General features: G+C 39.6%; 1 protein-coding gene across 7 annotated transcripts in view; it reads left to right on the top strand.

The window, feature by feature from the left end:
* Window positions 1-22,984, top strand: part of SHANK2 (SH3 and multiple ankyrin repeat domains 2) — a 353,842-nt gene that overhangs the window by 56,206 nt on the left and 274,652 nt on the right. For all 7 annotated transcript variants that reach the window (XM_063117397.1, XM_063117400.1, XM_063117399.1 and 4 more), the window contains 3 exons: window positions 7-174; window positions 6,977-7,093; window positions 16,610-16,687. In XM_063117397.1, the coding sequence (XP_062973467.1) occupies window positions 7-174; window positions 6,977-7,093; window positions 16,610-16,687 (363 nt within the window). The remainder of the gene's footprint in view (window positions 1-6; window positions 175-6,976; window positions 7,094-16,609; window positions 16,688-22,984) is intronic.

The raw sequence follows: 22,984 nt of genomic DNA, 5'->3' as shown, positions 1-22,984 counted from the left end.
TTGCAGACTCTCTTAGAGCTTGGAGCATCTCCTAACTACAAAGATAGCTGTGGACTGACACCATTGTATCACACTGCTGTAGTTGGAGGGGATCCATATTGTTGTGAGCTGTTACTTCATGAACATGCTACTGTTGGTTGCAAAGATGAAAATGGATGGCAAGAGATTCACCAGGTAGGAGAGATGTCTTAAGAAAAGTGTATCTGTTCAGTGACTTCCCCCCCTTTGTAATCTATAACAATCTATGTAGTTACGAAGGAAAGAGATTCTAAATACATACCGTACTGAATCTGTTGAATTAATGTACTTTTAATAATGTTTCTTACTATGGAGGGACAACCTGTCTATATCCCTAAATGTATCCTGCCTATATCCCTAAATGTAAAAAAAATGAAGGTTTCTTGGCACTTTATGAATGAAGGCACTTTATGCATGCCACAAGGCATTCTCAACTATACAAACTTTTAACTGCTGCCACCAAAAATCAATCCTCTGTACCTTTTAGAAACTGTGAAGCTCAGTTTCTATGGTGTAGGCATCATATTGACACCACCACTAGAGTCAAGGTGGACTTTTTAAGATATTAAATGGAAAATAATGTTGTTTTTCAAATAATAGGATGTGATTGTGTAAATGTACTTAAGTTAAATATCCTTGGTTACTGTTTGTAAGATTGGGTTTCCCTAAACTCCACTCCACCCAGGCCCTCAAAACCACTAACAGATGCTGTTCAGCAAACTTCCTTTGCCTTTGGCTTCTAGGATGTTTTTTTTTATCTCAGGGCCTACTTGCTGAAGCCACCTCTGGACAGACCTCTGACTGCGTCCTTCTGGTGCTGGGTTCTCCACCTGCTTGAAACTTCACCACAACCACACAGCTTTCATCTCAGCTACTAGTTCTCGTATTCAGACCTTCCAGAGCCAAAACAGACATTACTTTAAAAATGTAGCTACAACCACTTCTTTTTAAGTTTTTACTCTTGAGTATGCACAGAGCCCTTGGTCTGGTCAAGACTAGCCAATAGGGCTTTTTTAAAAAAACCTTTCTCCCCTGCTTGATAAGGGATCAGAGTCTAGGCCTGCAATTTCTATTGCAAAATAGTGATCCATAACACAAATGGATTCTATTTTGCTGAAGAAATTGCAGGTGCAGGGATGGTGGGCCTGGATATGTTTAAAGCTCCCCAAACTAAGCTTCCAATCTAGATCAGGGGGCCCTGTGCTTACTGTACAGTAAAAATTAAAAAAAAGATGTAGGGGCTAGCTATGTCTTTTAACTAATGCCTGTTTTAGCCTTTGGAGGCCATAGCTACACGGGGCATATCCCGGGGTGATCCCTGGGATCGTCCCTGTGCATTCACATGACGCACAGGGGATCCCAGGATCAGGGAGGGATGATCCCTCCCTTGCCCCGGGATATGGCAGTACACTTTAGGCCCGCTTTTTCTGTGGTCTCAGGCTGATCCTGAGACCACGGAACGTGTGGGCGGGTGTCGCGGTTTGTCCTGGCTCCTCACGGTTACTCTGCGCCCATTGGGGGTGGGGTGGGGGAAGCAGGATTTTTTTTTTAAAAAAAAAACCCTACTTCCCTTTTGTGCACGAGCTCTCATGCGCTCCTTCCTCTTAAAAAAAATGGCGGGCGCGAAGTCCTCTCCCTTTGAGGTCGTCGCACACCGTGTGTCAACAGAGAGGGAGATCTCGCAATAAAAATATTGCGAGATCTTCACTCCTCCATCACACTAGACCAGTAGGTCTAGCTGAGGCCAGAATGAGCTTTTTCCTTCCCCAGCTTTGAACACTCTTTCAGCCAGCAACCATTCTGTCTCCTACTGTCCCACTGACACTACTGTCTTTGACAGACTTCCAACTGATGTTTTTTGAAATCTCTTGGCCAGCTGTCAATTAACTGGCCAATCCAATCCAAAGTAGCTTCTCTCAAAAGACATTTTAAAACTCAGCTTGAAGCCTCCCCTCATGGCAGCTATATTTCTTCATAGTTACTATGAAAGTTAATTTTAGTTAAAAACACACATACAAAAAACACTGAAGAACAATTAGACCATCTTTTACTAAAATCATAGAAGGTTATGAAACAAACTCCTACAATTTTTATTGTTACAAGTACTGACACTTGACCTTCATTGGTCTGCTAACAGCATACTTTTTTAGTGCATGCTCATTTCTTTAGTTTTGAACTGGCATCACTCTGCAGCAGAAGGCTATTTAAATTAGGGCAGAGCTGAAACTATTTAGCTTGCTTTGTGTTTTATTTTCATGAGTGTTGAAAAACATCATCTGTCTTTGGTGATTTTTGGCACTCATTGTAAATACATTCATGTTGCTTCATTGTTGTTCTTTTCTCTGCCATTTCCCTTCTTCTTTGCCCTTACTGTCTTCAGCCTCATTTGACCACACTACCATTATAGGAGGAGAATGGTTCCAAGAAGAAACAGCAGCAGCCAGGGGAAATAAATGGTGCAAAACAAAATTGAAACAATACAAATTTTCAATGTAGTAAAACTTTTTGAATAACTTCTTCTGTTGCATCAAATGTTCTTCTTTCAAACTAAATACTGAAATGTAGAGATTATATGGTACACCTTTACTTTAAAATGGCATTTTCCCTCCCCTTCTGGTCTTCTTTTTTGATAATGAAAAAAGCCTGTCTAAATCTCATTTACATGGGTAAAGCGGTGTAGATATATCAGATGAATGACAAATGAAAATAATGGGATAACACACAATTCCTGACATACCAGATGCTGTTTTCCTTTTATGTGCTGCAGTAAAAGGTGATCCTTTGGTATATTTTTACAAATCCCCGCGTTTGAGCCCATGAGTGGTGACAGAAAGTTAAGTGACCCTCTAAAGTGTCATGTGCCCCCTTTCTTTGTAAATGGTTCTCTGTCACTGTAACAGCTGAATATGCTTCAATATTTAACAACTGGAAACATCTGCTTTATTTGGTTAGAATGATAAAGCATTCTAAATCTCATCTCAGTGCTTCTGGTGCCCTCTTGAGCTACCCATTGGAATAACTCAATATTCGTTAGGCAGTGCTAAAGTTTGCTGAGCTCCATAACATCCATTACTCAGGCTGTCTTCACTGCTTTTAGAGCTGTAAATGCTACATGCCTGGGAAGTTCATATGCCTAAATTAGTCCCAACATGTTCTAATTAGTGGTTCTTTGCTCCAGCGAAGGGAATCAGTAACAGTTTCACAATCCCAGTTGCTATTTCTTCCAGTTCTGGAAACTAAATGCAGATAGTCCTTCAGTAGGAGCTAGTTAGGTTAGTCAGTGAGGGGAGCAGATTTATATAATTTTACATTTGGCCCTTAGGGCAGCTTCAGACTCTGTGGGGCAGACATGATTGCTGTGGGCATACTGGTGTAAAACCACTTTGTCTCACTCTGTGTTTTGTATATTGTGTGGTTTTGTGAAAGTGTATATGAGGGTTTTTTGTCAGGAGTGGAAAAATGATGGACTGATAAGACCTTTAGACTAATTTATCTTATGCTGACCTATCCTGGAAAGAAAATAGTGTAGAAAAATATATTGGGTCTGCTCATCATTCTTTTCAACCAGGAAAGATCCTAAGCTCATGTAATGGAACCACATTATTATACACTTGTACTTTACTTCTCATGAAAAGAACTTGGTTTTAGACCCATCCAGCATATTACCTCCATCTGCTTAAATATTTTTATACCCTCTGTTAAATCCAATTTTGCACTAGTAGACTTTCACTAATGCAACAGGACTTTCTCTCTCTGTCCTCCCCACTGAAGCCTTCTGTGTCTGCATTATGGGAGACCCCTCTTTCCCAGTTCTGTTAATGGAATTGCTTCTGACAGTGGAATGGCAATGTTGGATCCAACTTTCTGAAATTGTGCCATACCAAAATTTTAGCCCACTCCAAATCATGGCTGCCAGTCTTTGGTTTGTTTATATTGCTCCATTGCTCTTCCAAACTCAGCATCAAAGTTGTGACCCCTCTATAGAGGATGATGGAGGCCTCACATTGGGACAGATTAATGGTATTTTTTGAGGTGTGTGTATGTGTGTGTGTGTGTGTGTGTGTTTGCTTGCGTGAGTTTTCTTCATTGTATCTTCTTATACTAGTTGAACCTGATACATTTATTCATAATTTTCTGTTCAAAAGTCTCTGTGCTGGGAACTATTGCAATAATTTGAAAGCAGTCTTTTGTGGTTGTAATCTGAGACAAATCAGGTTGGTTTACATCAAGAATGTAGGCTAGTTGAGCACTACAGCTCAATAAGAACAAAGTCATCATTCAGAACAGTGAAAAGCAATCCCATTTTCTCATCAGTTGTGGAAAGTGTGGAATATCTTGGCACAGTGAAGAAACCATCGGTCACATCTTGGTTTTTACTAAAATGGTGCATGTGTGGGTGTGTGGGTGTGTATATATATTCACAGTTTTCCTTAGGAAGCTTTCCACTCTTCATTTTAATAATGATGAATAGGACACAATGGCCAACACTTAGGTGTTTTTAGACAATCTTAATTCCTGCTTATTTAATTAAGAATGATATTTTTATCTCAGGGCTGGGAGTACTAGAGGAGAAATTCAGGTTAGTCTTTATTTTCAAAGGTGGCATTATTTATCTGAACTGAATTAATCTTTTGAGTTTGTGATGCAAATAATAGTTTAACTGTTCCACCAAAGCAGCAAATTTTAATTGAATGGTGCTGCATAAAACCTACAACAAAATAATTTGTTAGCATGTTAATACATGCTAATTAAGAGGGGCAATACTCTAGAAGTATGTTCCCAAGACCAGATTTTTCAGTGGCAGTTGCATCCATACCAGAAAACCTATTGAAAATCACAGCATTGTTCAAGTAGATGTATTGCTGCTGCGGTCTGTGGTGGGTAGGAAGTGGAATAATGGTGGGAGAGAACATTTTTGCACCACGTTATTTCTTTTCAGGGTATTAGAAAGTATTTTGTGGTTCTGTAACCTGATTTCTCCCATGATGGAGTAGCCCCTAATATGTATGCATGTGGTCTGAAGACTATTGTTCATCTACCAACAATACTGCCATGAACTCACAGGAAGCTGGGAATTACAGGCAGGTGGGTAGGTAGATCCTACTTTAGAGCTTTCCTGCTTATAAAAAGTAAGCTACATGAGTTCTCTTATTTTGACATTGTGGAAGGCGTTACTCTGAGGCAGTGGTCCCCAAAGACTTTCTGGATTTCGAAATTGCACAAAAGCAGGTAGAAAATAGAAATGGAAATTACTAATTTTCAGTTGAGGTGTGTTCTTATTTTTGTGTAATTTCTTCATGGATTGCATATGTAATATATGAAAACTGTGGGTGTCAGAGAAATTTGATTCAAATGACTTTGGATTACTATGAATTCGATATCTGGATTCCACAGCGAACTTGTGTGGATTCTGTGTGCTTGAGGACAGTTTTTTTTTAACTTTCCAGAATTTATGCAAATTTGGTCATGCAAAAGTTACTGGAAAATACATTAATATATATGTCTTTAAAAAAAACAAAAAACAGCACAAACATTTTATACAGCTTCAGTTCCTCTTCAGCCTTTGCTGTGTAGCACAAAAACACATACAGAATAGATTAAACAAAATCTGCACATTCCTAATCAAAACACACTTTACTTACCATCATTATTGTGAATTTGTTACATCTACAATTCCTCTCTGCATGCTAGTAACATGCTGTCATCCACACCTTTGTAGTTTGTATTTTGGTTGCGGGGCAGAGAATTGCATTTCTAAGGGAAGCCATAATGATAAACTTTTGAAACATTTTAAATAAATGTTGATATTTGTCAACAACCCCCTTTAAAAACTCGATTCAGAAATATGATTGTTAGTGCCATCTGGTGGTCTTGGTGTTTTCTTCTGCATGCTCACGAGCGGATAATAAATACATCTCAGCCTCAATTTGTAGCGTAACCTACCTTCTGTAATTATAATTTTGTAGGTACATTGATACTTTTTATTTTTAATAGCTTACGTATGTACCTAAGATTTATTATAATGATAGGAATAACAAATTGTCTTACAGCTTTATCATAACTCACACAACTGTAGATTTACTTCTAGAATTATTATCAGTTACTACAATTCTGGCTTTTCTGGTTGTAGAGAAAAGTTTGAACAAGTGTCTTAAAGTCCCAGAGTCAAAAAGACTCACAAATCCCACATCATTGTTTATGATGTTAGTGTTAGTATTTAGTTATAGTGCCATTTTGGGCCAATTGGTGTAATAAACTTTCACATGATGGTCTTCCTGTTGATCCTGTTTGACCCAATTAATTATCCCATGGCTTATCAAATTGTGGGTTGTCATGACATCTGAATCCTACCCTATGGGTTAACTGTGGGTTATTAACCACAAAGACAACCCACGAGTTGTTGTTGGGCTGTGAACTGTGGGTTGTTCAAACCATGCACTTTTGTTAGGTCTGCACCCAGAATCATGGGTTCTGTGTGGATTGTTTCATCAGACTACAGAAGCTGCTCTTTGGTGTTTATCTTGATTGTAGTGATCATTCATTTATAAAATGTCTTCCATGTGTTTTCCTGATAAGAGGGATGAAGTTATATTTGATTTTGTTTAGTTTTTGATGGCATTTTCTAGAATGCTTAAGGAAACAGTGATGTTGAATTTCTGCTAGTTGTCTAATTGTTTCACCACCAAGCCATATGGAAAGAATGACCAGCCAGAAAGAACTTCAGGTGCTGCTGTTACAACCAACAACAACAGATAACCATTCCAATATGGAGTCTCAACTTACTAACATTTGGTAATAATATGTATCTCACTGAATACTATGAACACAAGCAAAGAGCTTGTGTTCATAGTATTCAGTATTCAAAGCTTCTGAGTAGATTACATAGTATGTAATTGAGATAGATTATGTTGTATAGTTGAGGTTTTGTAATTAAAATATGAACTTTATGTCTTTCTAGGCTTGTCGATATGGTCATGTCCAGCATTTAGAACATTTTCTGTTTTATGGAGCAGATATGGGAGCACAAAATGCCTCTGGAAACACAGCATTGCATATCTGTGCACTTTATAATGAGGTTAGTTATAATTTCACTGTTAACATAACAGATACTCGGAATTTTTCAGACAAGCTATGTAATATGGGTGTTGCTTGCTAGGGGTGTCACAAGATTTTGAACAATTCTCAAATCCTTATGAGCAGAATTGAGGAAGACACAGACTATCTCTTTGAACCCCACACTCCTCTCCATGGTTAAAGGCCAAAAAGCTTACCTTGGGAAAGGGGATGACAGAAGGGCAATCCACAGTGGAGGGTCTTTCTCCAACACAGTATGGGTTGGGACTAAAATTCCCAGAATCCTTGGTGGGAAACAGATGCTCTGCTTGTCATGCTCCCTATCCTACCCCCAAACAGAAGATGTTGTTGGGTGCTATAGGTTTTTTTTTCAAGTGTTTGAGTGGAACATTTGTAAAGCCTTGACCTTCTGATAGATTAGTTTTCTTCTTCCTCCTCCTCCTATTACTAACGTAATGATGATAATGATGTTGATGATGATTATTGCTGCTGCTGTTGCTACTACGACTACTATTGCAAGTTGATGAGAAGTGCTGCTGTTGGGGTGCCAGCCAGCCACTCATAGTTTCATACCCTCTTCGAGGATAATCCATCCCATTTTCTCTCCATTTGGTTTACTGTTCTCTAGAATTTTTCTAACTTATTTTTAATTGCACTTCTGCAAATTGATGGCTTTCTCAGAATTGCTGATATCTCCTTGTTGTGTGTGGATGGTACCATTTTGGCTACATAAGGATCCGCACATGGAGAATTGAGTTCCCTATTAGTATATAGGATATATATATATATATATATATATATATATGTCACACCTGCAAGAAAATGTTGTACTGTAGAGCACTTCTTTTCAAGGTTACAGCAAGCTAGCAAGTCCCCTTTTCAGGATACTCCATACTGTTCCCCACCCACCCCAACTCTTAGGAGTCCATGTCCATGAACATACTCACTCCTCATTGGGGGTTCTACAGGATTTTTGTAGTTCCGCAAATCTTGTGGTTCCCTCAACTCTGGTGATACTTCCCTCTTGTGCATTAATAATGACATAAGAAGAGCCATGCTGGATCAGACCAAGGGTCCATCTAGTCCAGCACTCAGTTCACACAGTGGCCAACCAGCTGTCATCCAGGGATCCACAAGCAGGACATGGTACAACAGCACTCTCCCACCCAAATTCACCACCAACTGGTGTATACAGGCTTACTGCCTCTGATACTGATGCTGTTTTAGTTAATAAAGAGCTCCACTCCAATAATCCATTCTCTATGTATAATGAGTTATTACCATAATTATTGTTAATTAAAAGTTACAATCTATTGACTAGCTCATATGGTTCTCAGAGTTGTTTACAATAATATTAAAGATTTTTTAAAAAGAAGCTGAAAGACAATTATAATTGTAATCTGATGTTTTTGACAAACCATTCATGACAAAACTCCAAGATGAGCAGTGATGTTTTTATTCTTGTTTGAGTGTGTAATACTATCTGTCTTATGGTGATAGCAGTTTTTAAACAATTAATATTTGGAAGTGCGTTTCAATGTGCCATATTATTTTATGATACCTAAACATAAATATGTGTTTTCTATGATACCAGAAAGTATCATAGAAAGGGAGGTTGTGGGCTCTCCCACACTAGAGGCATTCAAGAGGCAGCTGGACAATCATGCAGTATTTGGATGCAAGAATTGGTTCTAGGGCCATAGGAACTAGCTGACTAAAACTCAGGCCAGAACACACCTATATGAAAATGGAACTTCTTGGTTCCATTGGGATTTATTTACATCTGGTGCCAGGTGCTTGAATCATCCCTGGGCCATGCAAGACGAAGCTAAAGCAGCAGAGATTGATGAGTTAAGCAGTCTTGGCTAGATGAAATGCTAAAATCAGAGTAGTGCTCTGTGGGCAAAGGGATGAGGCAGTGTTCATGGCAGGACAGATCACAAAAGGGCAAGCTGAGAAGTAAGCAGACACAGAAAGCAGTCAGACAAGGGGGAAAAATGTTGAGAGGCCAAGGGCACAATCATATGGGTTGCACCCTTGTTAGATGGAAGCCTAACAGAGGCTTCCATGTATCCAATGCCCTGCTGGACTGCTGCTAACAGGGCGAGAGGAGGGACAGAGATTATTTTTGCCTTTCCATGCTCCTGGTGTTTTGTTTTTTCTCTAGATGGGCCTCTGAGTCCATCTAAAAGAGGCATGCTGGTAGGGGTGGAAAGGCCATAGGAAACCGTATCCTGCCCTTTCTTCTCCCTGCCCACTGGATGCCCCCTTTCTGACTTCTTCAAGGACCTGGCCACTTTTGTGACTTTGGAAATCAGCTGAAGTGGTTTTTTCCATGGCAGTTGCAAGGGGGCAAAGGACAGATCGTATTTCAGACCCCCCTTTCCGAGGTTGTAAACAGTGTCTACCGCTTCAGAGGAGGGTATTCCTGGGATTATAGAATTTCTCTCCCCTGACTTTACTTGGTTAGGGATTGTTCAGCATAAAGAATACAGCACTCCATGGTGATCATATAGAGGAAGTAGAAGTTATTGGTTCTCCCCAGTCACTATTTTCCAAGCTTAGAAGGAAAGTAGTAGAAAGCAAGTTAGCAATTTGCTTATAACAAGCATGTTTTGTATAAGTGGAGTGTAACATGAGATTATTTAAAATGACAGATCATTTTGATGTGATATCTAAAAATATAAATCCTTATTTGTGTCACATCAGGCTCTCTTTATTGGATATGCTAAAACCAATAGGTTTGATTATCATAAACTTATGACAAACAAGGCTTTAGTTTATTTTAGCATTTGATGTTTTACAACACTTCAATGCTGCATTGCATTAGAAATACACAAGTAATGAGGCCTGTTATAACTAGTGTAACATCTGTTAAAGCATCTGCTTCTTCATTAATTGCTACTTCAGTTGTAAGAACCTTGTCAAAGCAGATATCTTTCCTTTCCTTGGTATGTCTAAAATATCTCTTAATTTTGGAAAGGGTTGGTATTTGGAATATACTGTGCCAGTATGCTTTTTAAAAATGCCAGCGTCTACGTGTCAAAACTGGTATTAGTTATTAAAACTCTGATCCAGAACTTGCATAAGTAGCACACAGTGTTATTTGAGTTACTGCAGGAAAACAAGTGAAATAAAATCACCAATCATTTTGCATTGCACATTTTTGTACTCCGCCTTGAGATCTTAATGATATAGGGCGGGATACAAATGTTTTAAATAAAATAATATTTTTTAACACACACACACACACACACACTATCACACTTTAATCAATGGGGCAAAGTGCACACTTTTGAAAAATGTGCACAGAAATGCACAGTTTTTTCATTCGCAATGTGCACTTTTCCTATTTGCATGAATTGAAAAGCATGTCACAAACAAAAATGGGCGGGGTGTGTGTGAGCCAAAACAGGCTTGGATGTGAAGCCATCGCTGGTTCTCCCATCTTTAGGTGATCCTGCTGTCACATTCAACCCACATAGAATCATAGAATCATAGAATAGCAGAGTTGGAAGGGGCCTACAAGGCCATCGAGTCCAACCCCCTGCTCAATGCAGGAATCCACCCTAAAGCATCCCTGACAGATGCTTGTCCAGCTGCCTCTTGAATGCCTCTAGTGTGGGAGAGCCCACAACCTCCCTAGGTAGCTGATTCCACCGTCGCACTGCTCTAACAGTCAGGAAGTTTTTCCTGATGTCTAGCTGGAATCTGGCTTCCTTTAACTTGAGCCCGTTATTCCGTGTCCTGCTCTCTGGGAGGATCGAGAAGAGATCCTGGCCCTCCTCTGTGTGACAACCTTTTAAGTATTTGAAGAGTGCTATCATGTCTCCCCTCAATCTTCTCTTCTCCAGGCTAAACATGCCCAGTTCTTTCAGTCTCTCTTCATAGGGCTTTGTTTCTAGACCTCTGATCATCCATGGTTGCCCTCTTCTGAACACGCTCCAGCTTGTCTGCGTCCTTCTTGAATTGTGGAGCCCAGAACTGGACGCAGTACTCTAGATGAGGCCTAACCAGGGCCGAATAGAGAGGAACCAGTACCTCACGTGATTTGGAAGCTATACTTCTATTAATGCAGCCCAAAATAGCATTTGCCTTTCTTGCAGCCATATTGCACTGTTGGCTCATATTCAGCTTGTGATCTACAACAATTCCAAGATCTTTCTCGTTTGTAGTATTGCTGATATACACACATACATGTCACATGTCACATACATGTCACATGTCACAAACTAAAACTGGAAGTTATTTCAGCTAGAAACCATAATCTTTTTTTATTATTTATTTTTATTTATTTATTTATTACATTTTTATACTGCCCAATAGCCAAAGCTCTCTGGGCAGTTCACAAAAATTAAAACCATCAAGAACACAATAAAACATCCAACAATCTAAAAACCCAAATACAAAATACAATATAAAAAACACAACCAGGATAAAACCACACAGCAGAAATTGATATAGGATTAAAATACAGAATTAAAACAGCAAAGTTTAAATTTAGGTGTTAAAATACTGAGAAAATAAAAAGGTCTTCAGCTGGCGATGAAAAGAATACAGTGTAGGTGCCAGGCGGACCTCTCTGGGGAGCTCGTTCCACAGCCAGGGTGCCACAGCGGAGAAAGCCCTCCCCCTAGTAGCCACCTGCCTCACTTCCTTTGGCAGGGGCTCACGGAGAAGGGCCCCTGTAGATGATCTTAAGGTCCGGGCAGGTACATATGGAAGGAGGCGTTCCTTCAAATAACCTGGCCCCAAGCCGTTTAGGGCTTTGTATGTTAGTACCAGCACTTTGAATCGGGCCCGGACCGGCAGCCAATGAAGTTGTAAAAGGACTGGCATGATGTGATCTCGCTGGCCAGTCCCTGTTAGTAAACAGGCTGCCCTGTTTGGTACCAGCTGAAGTTTCCGGACCGTTTTCAAAGGCAGCCCCACGTATAATGCATTGCAGTAATCCAAACGAGAGGTTAACAGAGCATGGATAACTTTAGCTAGGCTATCTCCATCCAGATAAGGGCGCAGTTGGTATATCAGCCTAAGCTGATAAAAGGTGCTCTTTGCCACTGAGTTCACCTGTGCCTCTTGGATCTTCTGGATCCAAGAGCGCCCATCTCTACTATTTATTTCAATGTTTGAGGTCCTGTTTGGGGAGAAATCTCAGCCTAGTAAATATCTTGCGGGTGCATGTGCCCCCTCAGTTGTGGGGGAAAATAAGGTCTGATACAGGCTGTACCATGTTTGTTAAAACATTTTTCTTTTTCTGATCATAATTTTTTTATTTTTTCCAACAGCATCTAGACAGACATCACATATAATACATACAAACAAAGGTATACATACAACAACTACAATTACACTAAAAACTTTTAAGGGTGAGGTTAAGATATATTTTTCTTTTGCCCTCTTCATGCCAAAATGCCCGCTAATTTCTTAATTACCGTTTATATATCCATCCAATTCAATTTTTCTTATAATTTATCTGAGTGTCATACATTGGATTCACAGAGTTGTGCTTCTTTCCTCTCTTTCCCCATCTTAATAATAAAATCCACAAACAAGTACATCATTTTTCTCTGTCTCTTTCAAATATTCTATCAAAGGTTTCCATTCCAACATAAACATAGCTGTTGACCTTTCTCTCATTATCGCTGTAAGTTTTGCTATCTCTGCAAATTCCAACATACGTTGTTCGTGTTTCATTCTTCCAATTCTGTGCGAATATCAATCTTGCTGCTGTTACCATTTACAAAAACAAAGTTTCCCCCTTCTCTTTTATTTGTTTGTCCATTAGTCCAAGTAAGAAAGCTTCCGGTTTCATTTCCATGTTTGTCTTTAGTATTTTTTGAATTAAGGAATGTATTTGAGTCCAAAAAGTCTTGGCTTTTTGGACTCAAAAGTCCACCAAAGATGATAAAAGGTTCCTTCTTCTTTTTTACATTTCCAACACTTTCTTGAGGCCCCTTTAAACATTTTAACTAATTTTACAGGTGACATATACCATCTATACATCATCTTATAAAAAATCTCTTTAAGTTGATGCTGCAAAGGAAAAAAAAATACCAGTGATTATTGAAGTTGTTGTGGAGATAACCAGCTTAAAATAAATAGACATCCTAGATCAGGTATATTTTCTTCTTCAGCCTTGTTCAGGCATTCACCTGAACACAGGTCGGCTTAAGGAGTGTAGGGCACAGGGTGTGTGTTTGCAAGCCCTGCATGTGTCCTCTATAAACCTTTCCACATTTGGCACAAAGGTCTGAAAAGGATTTTAAGGGCCAATTCAAACATTACTTCAAGTTTGCATCTAGCAGCTTTAAATGTGTAACTTTTAATTTTTACTCTAGATTACGTGCAGGAGCCCTGATCCAGATCTTAAAAGACCCCACCCCCGTGCTAGGGTCCTGATTTGGACTGTCCCCCTGTGCATACTCAAGAATAAGAAAAAAAGAAAGGCATAACTGCTAGACACACATTTAAAGTAATGTTTGTTTTGGCTAACAAGCTTAGAAGTTTCAGAGCAACTGAGTACAGGTGCCTCTGCTCCCTACACAAACCTGGCCTATCCATGTTCAGGGGAATGTCTGTACATCAAAAGAGCATGGGAGGGGTGCAAAAAAGTTGAAGTCTCTTATAAGGCTCAGACTACTCTTTGGTAAGTAATAAGTGTCACCTGACCATCATTCTTTTCTTTTTAAAATAAAGCTGCTACCCTCAGGCATTTAACAAAACACATATCAAAAGCACACATAAACAAAGTAAAGAGAGTCTTCTATCGAGTGTTATTGATTTTCTTACAAAGATATTTATTTTTTTGAAAATAAATAAATGATGGTACTGTTGTGCACTAGGCTGTGTTGGAGTCTTCTCTGGCCCAACAAAATGTGTATATGGACAAGACAGAAGGGTCCTCAGCTCAGTTTTTCTTTGTTTGTTTTACTGATGTTTTCATTTATATAGCTTTTAAATATTGAGTTTGTTCTGACTCTATACTGTTAGCTTCACCCTACCCGGTGCCTGTTTACACTTCCCTGTGCCTGTTTGCATTCTCTTTCCCTCCTTATTGTTTACTACAACTTTATTAGATTGTAAGCCTATGCGGCAGGGTCTTGCTATTTACTGTGTAATCTGTACAGCACCATGTACATTGATGGTGCTATATAAATAAATAATAATAATAATAATTTAATAGCAAAGTATTTAGAGCTATTGTAGAGTGACCATATGAACCTGGTGAAATTTCCTCTTCATCACACTAGTTAAAGCTGCAGGTGCCCTGCCCCCTTTTAAATCTGGTCACTCTAGTATAGCTCCTGCTGCTTTAACTGTTGTGATGAAGAGGAAATTTCACCAGGTTCTCTATATATACAAATGACACCTGCTGAAATTCCCTTTTCTATGCAACTGTTAAAGATACAGGAGCCCTGTCCTCCTTTTCATGTGGTCACCCTAGCTATTGGTACTTGATACTAATGGGCATACATTATACTGCAGCAATTTTCAAACTTGGTTCCAGGGACCCATGGTGTTATTTTGGATTTTTATCAGGGTTCTCAGTAATGGTAGCCAAACTGTTTTGAAGGGCAGCTAATCCACCAATGCAAATATTCCTCTGTAATGTTTAGCTCTAAGGCAGTGTTGTTTTTTTATCTAGGATGCTCTCTTTGTACACAAAAAACAATGGTATGGAGGAACACCTTATATGATGTATGCGTATTCCCTAGAACCTTACCCAGAATCTTCTGCATTGTGCAGGGATTCTGTAGTGGAATGAAAGAGTGCAAAACCCTGTAGAACGTTTGAAAACTAGTATTACAGTTTATTACAACCTTGTAAAAAGAATTAAACATAGTACCAAGTGATTATTTAGGATGCATTTAAAGACCTGGTGCAGATTTTCCTGCAGCTTGCACTGACTCTTTACCACAATCTATCTGCCTCCACTCCAAGCCTAGTATCAAAGAAAGTGAATAAATTTCAGGTGCCCTTCTGAAATAGGTCATTTATTGTCACTTTGCATTTTTAGTTGCAGCAACCGTGCCTGCTTTGTCAGATGAAGAGAGGTGTGAACTTCCCTTGCATATTTCTTCTGCATCCATTTTCGATCAATAAACTGTCATTATTTTGCACAAGTGGATTTGTGTCATCCGAAGAATCTATTTGACTGGGACCTGACAGGATTAGGACCCCAGATCAATTAGAATCCCACCCTTCTTATAGGAGCCTGCACTTTCTAACAAAACATACTTCCCCGGGTGGCTACCAATTCTCTCTCATTGAATTGTTTCCCTTCACAAGACAGACAAGACACTTACAAGGTTGCTCCAGGACAAGAGTCTTCCCAATCTTTCCTATATCTGCTTCTCCAAGTCAATTACATTTTGGAATGGTTTGGCAAATGAAGTGGGATTTAGCTTGCAGTATCACACCAGTCTAGTTTACTTGATTAGGAAAAACATGTTCATATTGACACAAAGAGTTAAAAGACTCAAAGAATATAGGCAGTCAAGAAATGAAACTGAAAGCACTACTAACTTTTCTCTCTAGCTCTACATTGTTCATACTGTGCTCAGCTGGTTCTAAAAATGTTGCTAGGATGATATGATGGATGGCAGTTTCTCAAGAAAGGGCAAACTCTGACATTTTTCAAGACACCCATGACTTTTCTTAAAGGGATTGTTACGAAATAAAGATGTAACTTTTGGGGCATTGACCCTATTGGTGTCTAGGTAGCTGAACTAGAGTAAGATGCTAATTTTAAATCAGCCAATGATAACAAGACTCCTGTGAACAGGGCCAGATCTACACCAAGCAGGATATGATACTGTGAAAACCATATGAAAACTGCATATGGAGTGTGTCCTGGGCCCCAACAGTTGTCATCATCATCATCATCATTATTATTATTATTATTATTATTATTTATTTATTTATTTATATAGCACCATCAATGTACATGGTGCTGTACAGAGTAAAACAGTAAATAGCAAGACCCTGCCGCATAGGCTTACATTCTAATAAAATCATAATAAAACAATAAGGAGGGGAAGAGAATGCAAACAGGCACAGGGTAGGGTAAACAGGCACTGGGTAGGGTAAAACTAACAGTATAAAGTCAGAACAAAATCAAGTTTTAAAAGCTTTAGGAAAAAGAAAAGTTTTTAGCTGAGCTTTAAAAGCTACTTTAAAAGTCACTACTGTTATAAACCATTTCAAAGCAGTAGTGTAGATCCTGGCCAGGTCACCATGTTAGAGCTAATAACAACCTCAAGAGCATGATTAACATCTGGACCACAGTGGGGGGTTAGTAATAGTGCAACTTCGAGTGACACATTTAGCATCATTTCACTTGGCTCTAAGCACACATTGAATATCAACAGTATTACATGATTACAGAAAGTATCCTTCCCTAACTTGGTGCTTTCCAGCCAGTTGTGGACTGAAACATTTGGTGGTCACCAGGTTTGGGAAGGCTGGCATATAGGATTGCAAGATTGTAACAGATAATTTATTTTATTTACAGGATAGTTGTGCCAGAGTTTTGTTGTTACGGGGAGCCAACAAGGAATTAAAGAACTATAACAGCCAAACTCCATTTCAGGTAAAAAACAAATTCAACATGCAATGTTTCTATGTCTATATCTATATTGATTCCAATTGTGTATGCATTTGGGACAAAATGGGATACAAAAGTATGAATGCAGCAATCATATTATTTATTTATTTGTTACATTTGTACCCCACTCTTCCTTCAAGTTCAAGGACATCAAGGCAGCTTACATGAATTATATTTTGTATTCATAATAATCTTGTGATGTAGATTAGGCTGACAGCTGTTCTGCACATTACATGAAATGAAATAGCAGACTGAGGTGGTAGAATTCTGGACTATAATTTCTGACTTCAAGTTGGGGTTTATATTTTTGAATACTTGTCTACATAATGAATTATCTGCATCTACATAGGAGTCAAGACATTGGTCCATCTAGCCCAGTATGGCCACAATGACTGGCAGTGGCTCTCCAGGGTTTCAGGCAGGGATTTTTCCAGTCCTAGGTGGAGATACTGGGGATTTAAACCTGGGTCTTTCTGCACTCACCATCTTTATCATCAGGAACCACCAGAACCATCAGCTCTATCACCAAGAAACCACTCCATCTTGGAGCAGACCTTGAGGGGTTGCACCTGGTGTTTTACCATAGAGACAGATTGGGGATGGTGCTGGTGTACTGCCCACCCTGCTGACCAGCATCCTCACTGACAGAGGCAGTCTTTAGTGTGGTATTGGAGGAACCCAGGACAGTGGTTCTGCTGATTTTAACTTCCATGCTGAAGCTGTCTCTGGAGTTTCAGCTCAGGACTTCATGGCCTCCATAACAACCATGGGGCTGTCTCAGTTCATCATCGGCCCAACACATGAAGCAGGGCATACCCTTGATCTGGTTTTTGCTCTAAGTTGTGAAATGGGTTGTCTGGAAATTGAGGGATGGGTGAGAGTCCAAGTAACTTCATTGTCATGGTCAGACCATTTCCTGTTGAGATTTGAAGTTATTGTGCTACTTCCCTCTTGCAGGGGTGGGGGACCCATTCAGATGGTCTGTCTCAGGAGACTGATGGAATCCAGTGGATTCCTAAATGCTCTTGGGGATTTTCCAGTGGAGAGAGTTGGTGTTCCAACTGATGCCCTAACTTCACTGTGGAACAGTGAGATGCAGAGGGCCATCAACTTGATTGTACATGAGTGCCCTCTCCAGCGCTGTGGAGCCCGCTCTGCTCTTTGATATACTGGGGAGCTGCATTCAATAAAACAGGCTGAATATTGGCTAGATCACAAATGGCGTAAGACTCGAAGCGAAGATGACCGGACACGCCTATTGTGTGGCAGGGCAGGCAGCAAATGGGGCCCTTGCTCTGTTGAGGACCCACTGTGACTTTTTTGTATCACACTTTGAGGATAAAATCACTTGTCTCTACAGCAAACATGATGCTGTTGTTAGTGCAGTTCCAGTCGAGGTGTCTTCCCAATTTTGTGGCATCAGTTTAAGTTTCTGCAGCCTCATGAAGTGGACAAGGTGCTTGCAGCAGTGCAATCAACCATGTGCCCTCTCAAGCCCTGCCCTTACTGGCTAGTAAAAGCTAGCTGAGCAGGTATGACTGGGTGGGTCCAGGGAGTAAAGGACACATAGAAAGCGTGTTGTGCAAGGTTTGAAAAAGCAGCTGGTTTGCGCATTACTTTCTCTATTCCTTATCACTAATGAGGACTTGGATTAGTGGATTAACTTTATTTGTCGCATTCATGCAAAACCAAGGCATTTCAGACTTGAGCCCTGCTGGCTGAGTCTTCTGCCTGAACACTACACTCTGCTATCAAAGTACATACATAATCCTTGGCCCACAGTTTTGTGAGGCAGCAGGAGATGCCGGGGGCGGGGGGGGGGGAGAGATAATGCTTCATCTCCCCATTTGTTTGCAAGGGTGAGAATCTCTACAGTGGTTACAAACCCCCATCAAACTTGTAGAACCCCTAATATTGCTTCTTTTATATCTGCAAGCTCAGAAAGGTCCATATAAATATATAATTTTGCCTGCCACTTTAAATGCTTTTTCACACGTGACGCTTTGTGGCCATATTCAGATGAACAACAAACCATGATTTGTTAGGGGAATGTGCCTCAGGCTCACCCCTTCCTGGTTCTCCCTCCTTTGTAGATGAAGATAAGAGATTAGAAACTTCTGTTCACTGTTGGTATCATACTCCATATTCCACATCTTCTTTTGTCTGAATATGGGAAACTAATTTGTGCAAATCATCTTAATTAGCAAATCAGGATATCAATCCAGTCGTGAGGGGTTGTTTGAATGTTACGTCTGAATGTGGCCAGCAAAAGAAGTGGCAGAGAGGTATTTTCAAATTGAATGTATATTGTAGCTAATGGTTTTAAATTTGCATTACAGACACATGATAAAGCAAAATCCATTGATCTCATATATGAGATGCCTTACAAGATTGTGGAGAATGCTTGCATGTATGTGAAATGTTCATGGTGTATTCCTTGTAAAGCATACTAAGATGGGCTTCCTGTCTTGTGTGTTGTGGCTACGGAGATAAGCATGAATATGAATAAAGTAAGAAAGAAAAGACAATTGTTCTCAAACCCTACAGCGTTTGTCATTGTGTTAGGAAAAGCATGCGTGGGAGAATACGCACACATGCACACTCGCTCACTCCTACTCCCTTTTCAGAAACTGGTTTGTTAACTTGGTTGTTGTCGATGTGTGAAACCAATTCACTGAGAGGATGTTAAATCACACATTTTTTTGTTTTAGATGTTACGGGGGATAAAGAACAAAGAGTCATGAAATGGCAACACCCTAGTGTTTCTGATAACCTGTAGTTTGGCCCTTAATATACACTTTGTGGATGATTTACTAGGTGACATATCTGCAAGAGAAGAAGCTTTATAGGTAGTAAATGTAAATTATTTTAGTAAATCTATAAAATAAATTTATAGTGGCAACTGTATAATAAAGGAATGCAGTTAGGGTGAAGGCAGAAGTAATATAAAAAGGAGGTCAGAGCATTTTTTCCAGACACACTGTCAGTGTCTCTTCACAGCTAAACTGACAGGCAAGCATGCTGGCAAATGAAACTCTGGTTCAAACATTTCCCTACCAATACCTGAAACGTGAGATGTTTCATCTCAGGCATCCTGCTGCAGGGCAATTTGATAATTTTACCCAAGAGGAGGCAGATGAAGACACTCAGGCCTTAGCTAGACAAGGCTTTATCACAAGGCAAACCCCGGAATCGTCCCTGTGCATCCACATGACACACAGGGGATCCTGGGATCAGGGAGGGATGATCCCTCCCTTGCCCTGGGATAGAGCCCTCCACTTTGGGCCTGCTTTTTCTGCGGTCTCGGGCTGAGCCCGAGACTGCGGAACATGTGGCCCATTGCTGTGGTTTGACTCAGTTCCGCGCGAGCCGTGCACTGGTAGGGTAGGGTGAGGAGAGCGGGGAAATTAAGTTAAATTAAAAAAAGACCTACCTTAAGCGCACAAGCGTTTGTGCACTGCTTCTCCATTAAAAATTAAAAATGGTGGGTGCGACACCTCTCTTCCTGAGGTCGTTGCACCTCATGTGTAAATGGAGGAGGGATCTCGTGTTAATCGCAACGCGAGATCTTCCCTCCTCCATCCTGGATTATCAGGTAGGTCTAGCTAAGACTAGAGACAGCAGTGAGAGAGGAAGAGAATGAGGTGGGAGGAATAAGGTTGATAGATGATGATGATGATGATGATGTTTATATCCCACCTTTTTTCCTCCAAGGAACCCAAGGCAGAGAACATAATCCTTCTCCTCTCCATTTTATCCTCACAACAACAACAGCAACAGCAACCCTTTGAGGTAGGCTGGGCTGAGAGTCTGTGACAGGCCCAAAGTCACCCAGTGATTTCCATGGCCAAGTGGGGACTAGAACCCAGATCTCCTGACTCTCAGTCCAACACTCTAGCTACTACACTGCCACAGTTGATAAGTATACTTATCTGCTAGTTAAATTGAGTAGGCTTTCTGTAGATACGCCAAAACAGATTTATTTGCAGACCGGTGAGCCCTCATTTTTGATTACATCTATTTTCCTCAATTCATTGCCATCTGCTTTATTTTACTAACTCACTCGATGCAAATGATACTATTACAAAATTACAAGGGATCCTCTTGAGTTAATAGGATTTTTCATACTAAAATTATATTCCTGTAATCAGTGAACTCTTTGTAATATATCAAGTTCCCACATTTATTAGCTGTTATCAAATACTGCATTTAATTTATACAAGACCTCTAATTTAAAATACTCTTTTTGAAAAGAAAAGAGCAGTGGAAGGCTGAATTGTATTTGGTGTTTCTGTGTCTGTTGGGAAATCACTTTTGTCCTGTCTAACTAAAATTGGAAAATAGAGTTTTCATAATAGAAGGAAATGCAATACTAGATAAAAGGGTTCCACTTACTTTGATGAGATGAGGTCATGATAGTGGGGTTTCTCTACCACTAGCTGTAAATGGAAGGGCACTGAAATTACCTCCGACCATTAAATGAGATGACAGACAGTAAAAAGGTGATGATCATAGAAATGTTGAAGAGCTCCATTTCGGGTATTTCAAGCAGGAGTATCTCTAACATTAAAGAAGTTAGTTTCTTTCTGGTTCTGTACAATACCTAATATATATTTGTTTGGTCAATGTAAAATATATTAAATCTATTGCTGTTGCCCAATTGCATAATTTTTATTGATTAATTAACCTTTTAATAAATGTATTGATTCATCCATTACATTTAAATACATTTACCAAAACCTCAATATGAGGTGTCTTTTTGAAATATTAAAAATATGCAGAGTATCTTTCAATTTAATAAGTAGCAGATACCATTTTCTTTTAAATTCCATATTACAGTGGCAACCAAAACCAAATAAGCTGAAAATAAACCAGCGTGCTGTAGCTTCATTGCCAGATCCCGGTTTTTCAAGAGATCTTTGATGAGATGCTCTCACCGACCCTCCTTCTTTCAGTGAGCCCTCCTCACCACCACTGCTACATATTACCTATTTGTTCATTTGTCCAATAGGCACCCCCTGCTTCTAGGGATTGGCAGTGCCCCCTCCCCCCACTGTAATATGAACTTGGTGGGTGCTCAATGATGCCAACCCCTGACACTGGCCCTGCTTAGCTTGCAGCCCTAACAATCACAATTGCTCCATATGGTTAGTCATTCATAGTTGATTAATTTACCAACGAATCTACCAATTAATCTACCAATTTTTTTTTCATCCTTTATTAAAACCATTTTGTCAGGACACATGGAAATTCTGGGATCCTTCATGTGTAAGATGTTCTCCATTCACTTCAGTATCAAGAGAGTGAACATATAAAGATGCTTACCTGTTCAATTGTATGGAAAAGTCTATGTATTCTGCTTTGGAGTCATTTTTTGTTTCATAAGCTGTGAATACTAAACTTATTTCTAAAGATATATGCAAAAAAATTCCCCTAGCTTTTGAAAAATAGGATTTTAAAGTTCATTTGCAGTGGACATTGTTTTATTTGGGAGAATGTTTCCACATCCAGATTTTTTCCTCCATGTCCTTTTCTAGATACAGTTGTGTTTCACATTCTTGTTCCCTTAGATTTCCAAATGATAAGCTTTGTAGTTATGTGTGCATATATAGGGGTTGTGTAATACAGTTATTCCTAAGGCTGTGTACAGAGAATATTTGATAACCTAAACATGTTTACTTGGAAATTAGCTGCATTGAATTCAGTGGGTTTAATTGTGAATACAAATACATAGGACCTTTGGTCTCATCCAGTATGGCTCTTCTTATGTTCTTTTCAGATTTATCACCGTATTAGGGATTTTCTTGGGGGAAAGTAATATACCTCATACATTCTGTAACTTTCATGAGAATTGTACTTGGAAGTATGTATCTGAAAGATGAGATACCATACAATACTAGTGAGAACTGAGAGCTATATCCTTTGTGAGAGTTTGGGTTAGAAGTTAAAACCATTTTGTTGTTTATATTATATTGTCCAGTGACATCCGAGATGTCAGGTTAATTGTTGAAGTACAAAGGGTCTAGTGATAGCCAATTCACACAACCACAAATGTGGAAAAGGGATAGATCTTTAGAAAATTCCTTATCCCTATCCAGACACTTCTCCTCACATAATCATGGTTCTGGATCATGGGGAAAGCCTATGCACATTTGGTAGGCTTCGTTCTGCCTCTGCAAAGAAATCCCCAGAGCAGGATGGCAATGAGGATGTGATAATGAGGGTTGGAGCAGTGGGAGAGGCCCCAGTCATGCCATTGTCATGCCATTGTTCATTGCGTGA

Source organism: Elgaria multicarinata, chromosome 2, assembly GCF_023053635.1.
Source record: "Elgaria multicarinata webbii isolate HBS135686 ecotype San Diego chromosome 2, rElgMul1.1.pri, whole genome shotgun sequence".
NCBI classification, from domain to species: domain Eukaryota; kingdom Metazoa; phylum Chordata; class Lepidosauria; order Squamata; family Anguidae; genus Elgaria; species Elgaria multicarinata.
Note: the sequence above shows the minus strand (reverse complement) of the source record. Positions and strands in the feature narration are given on the sequence as shown.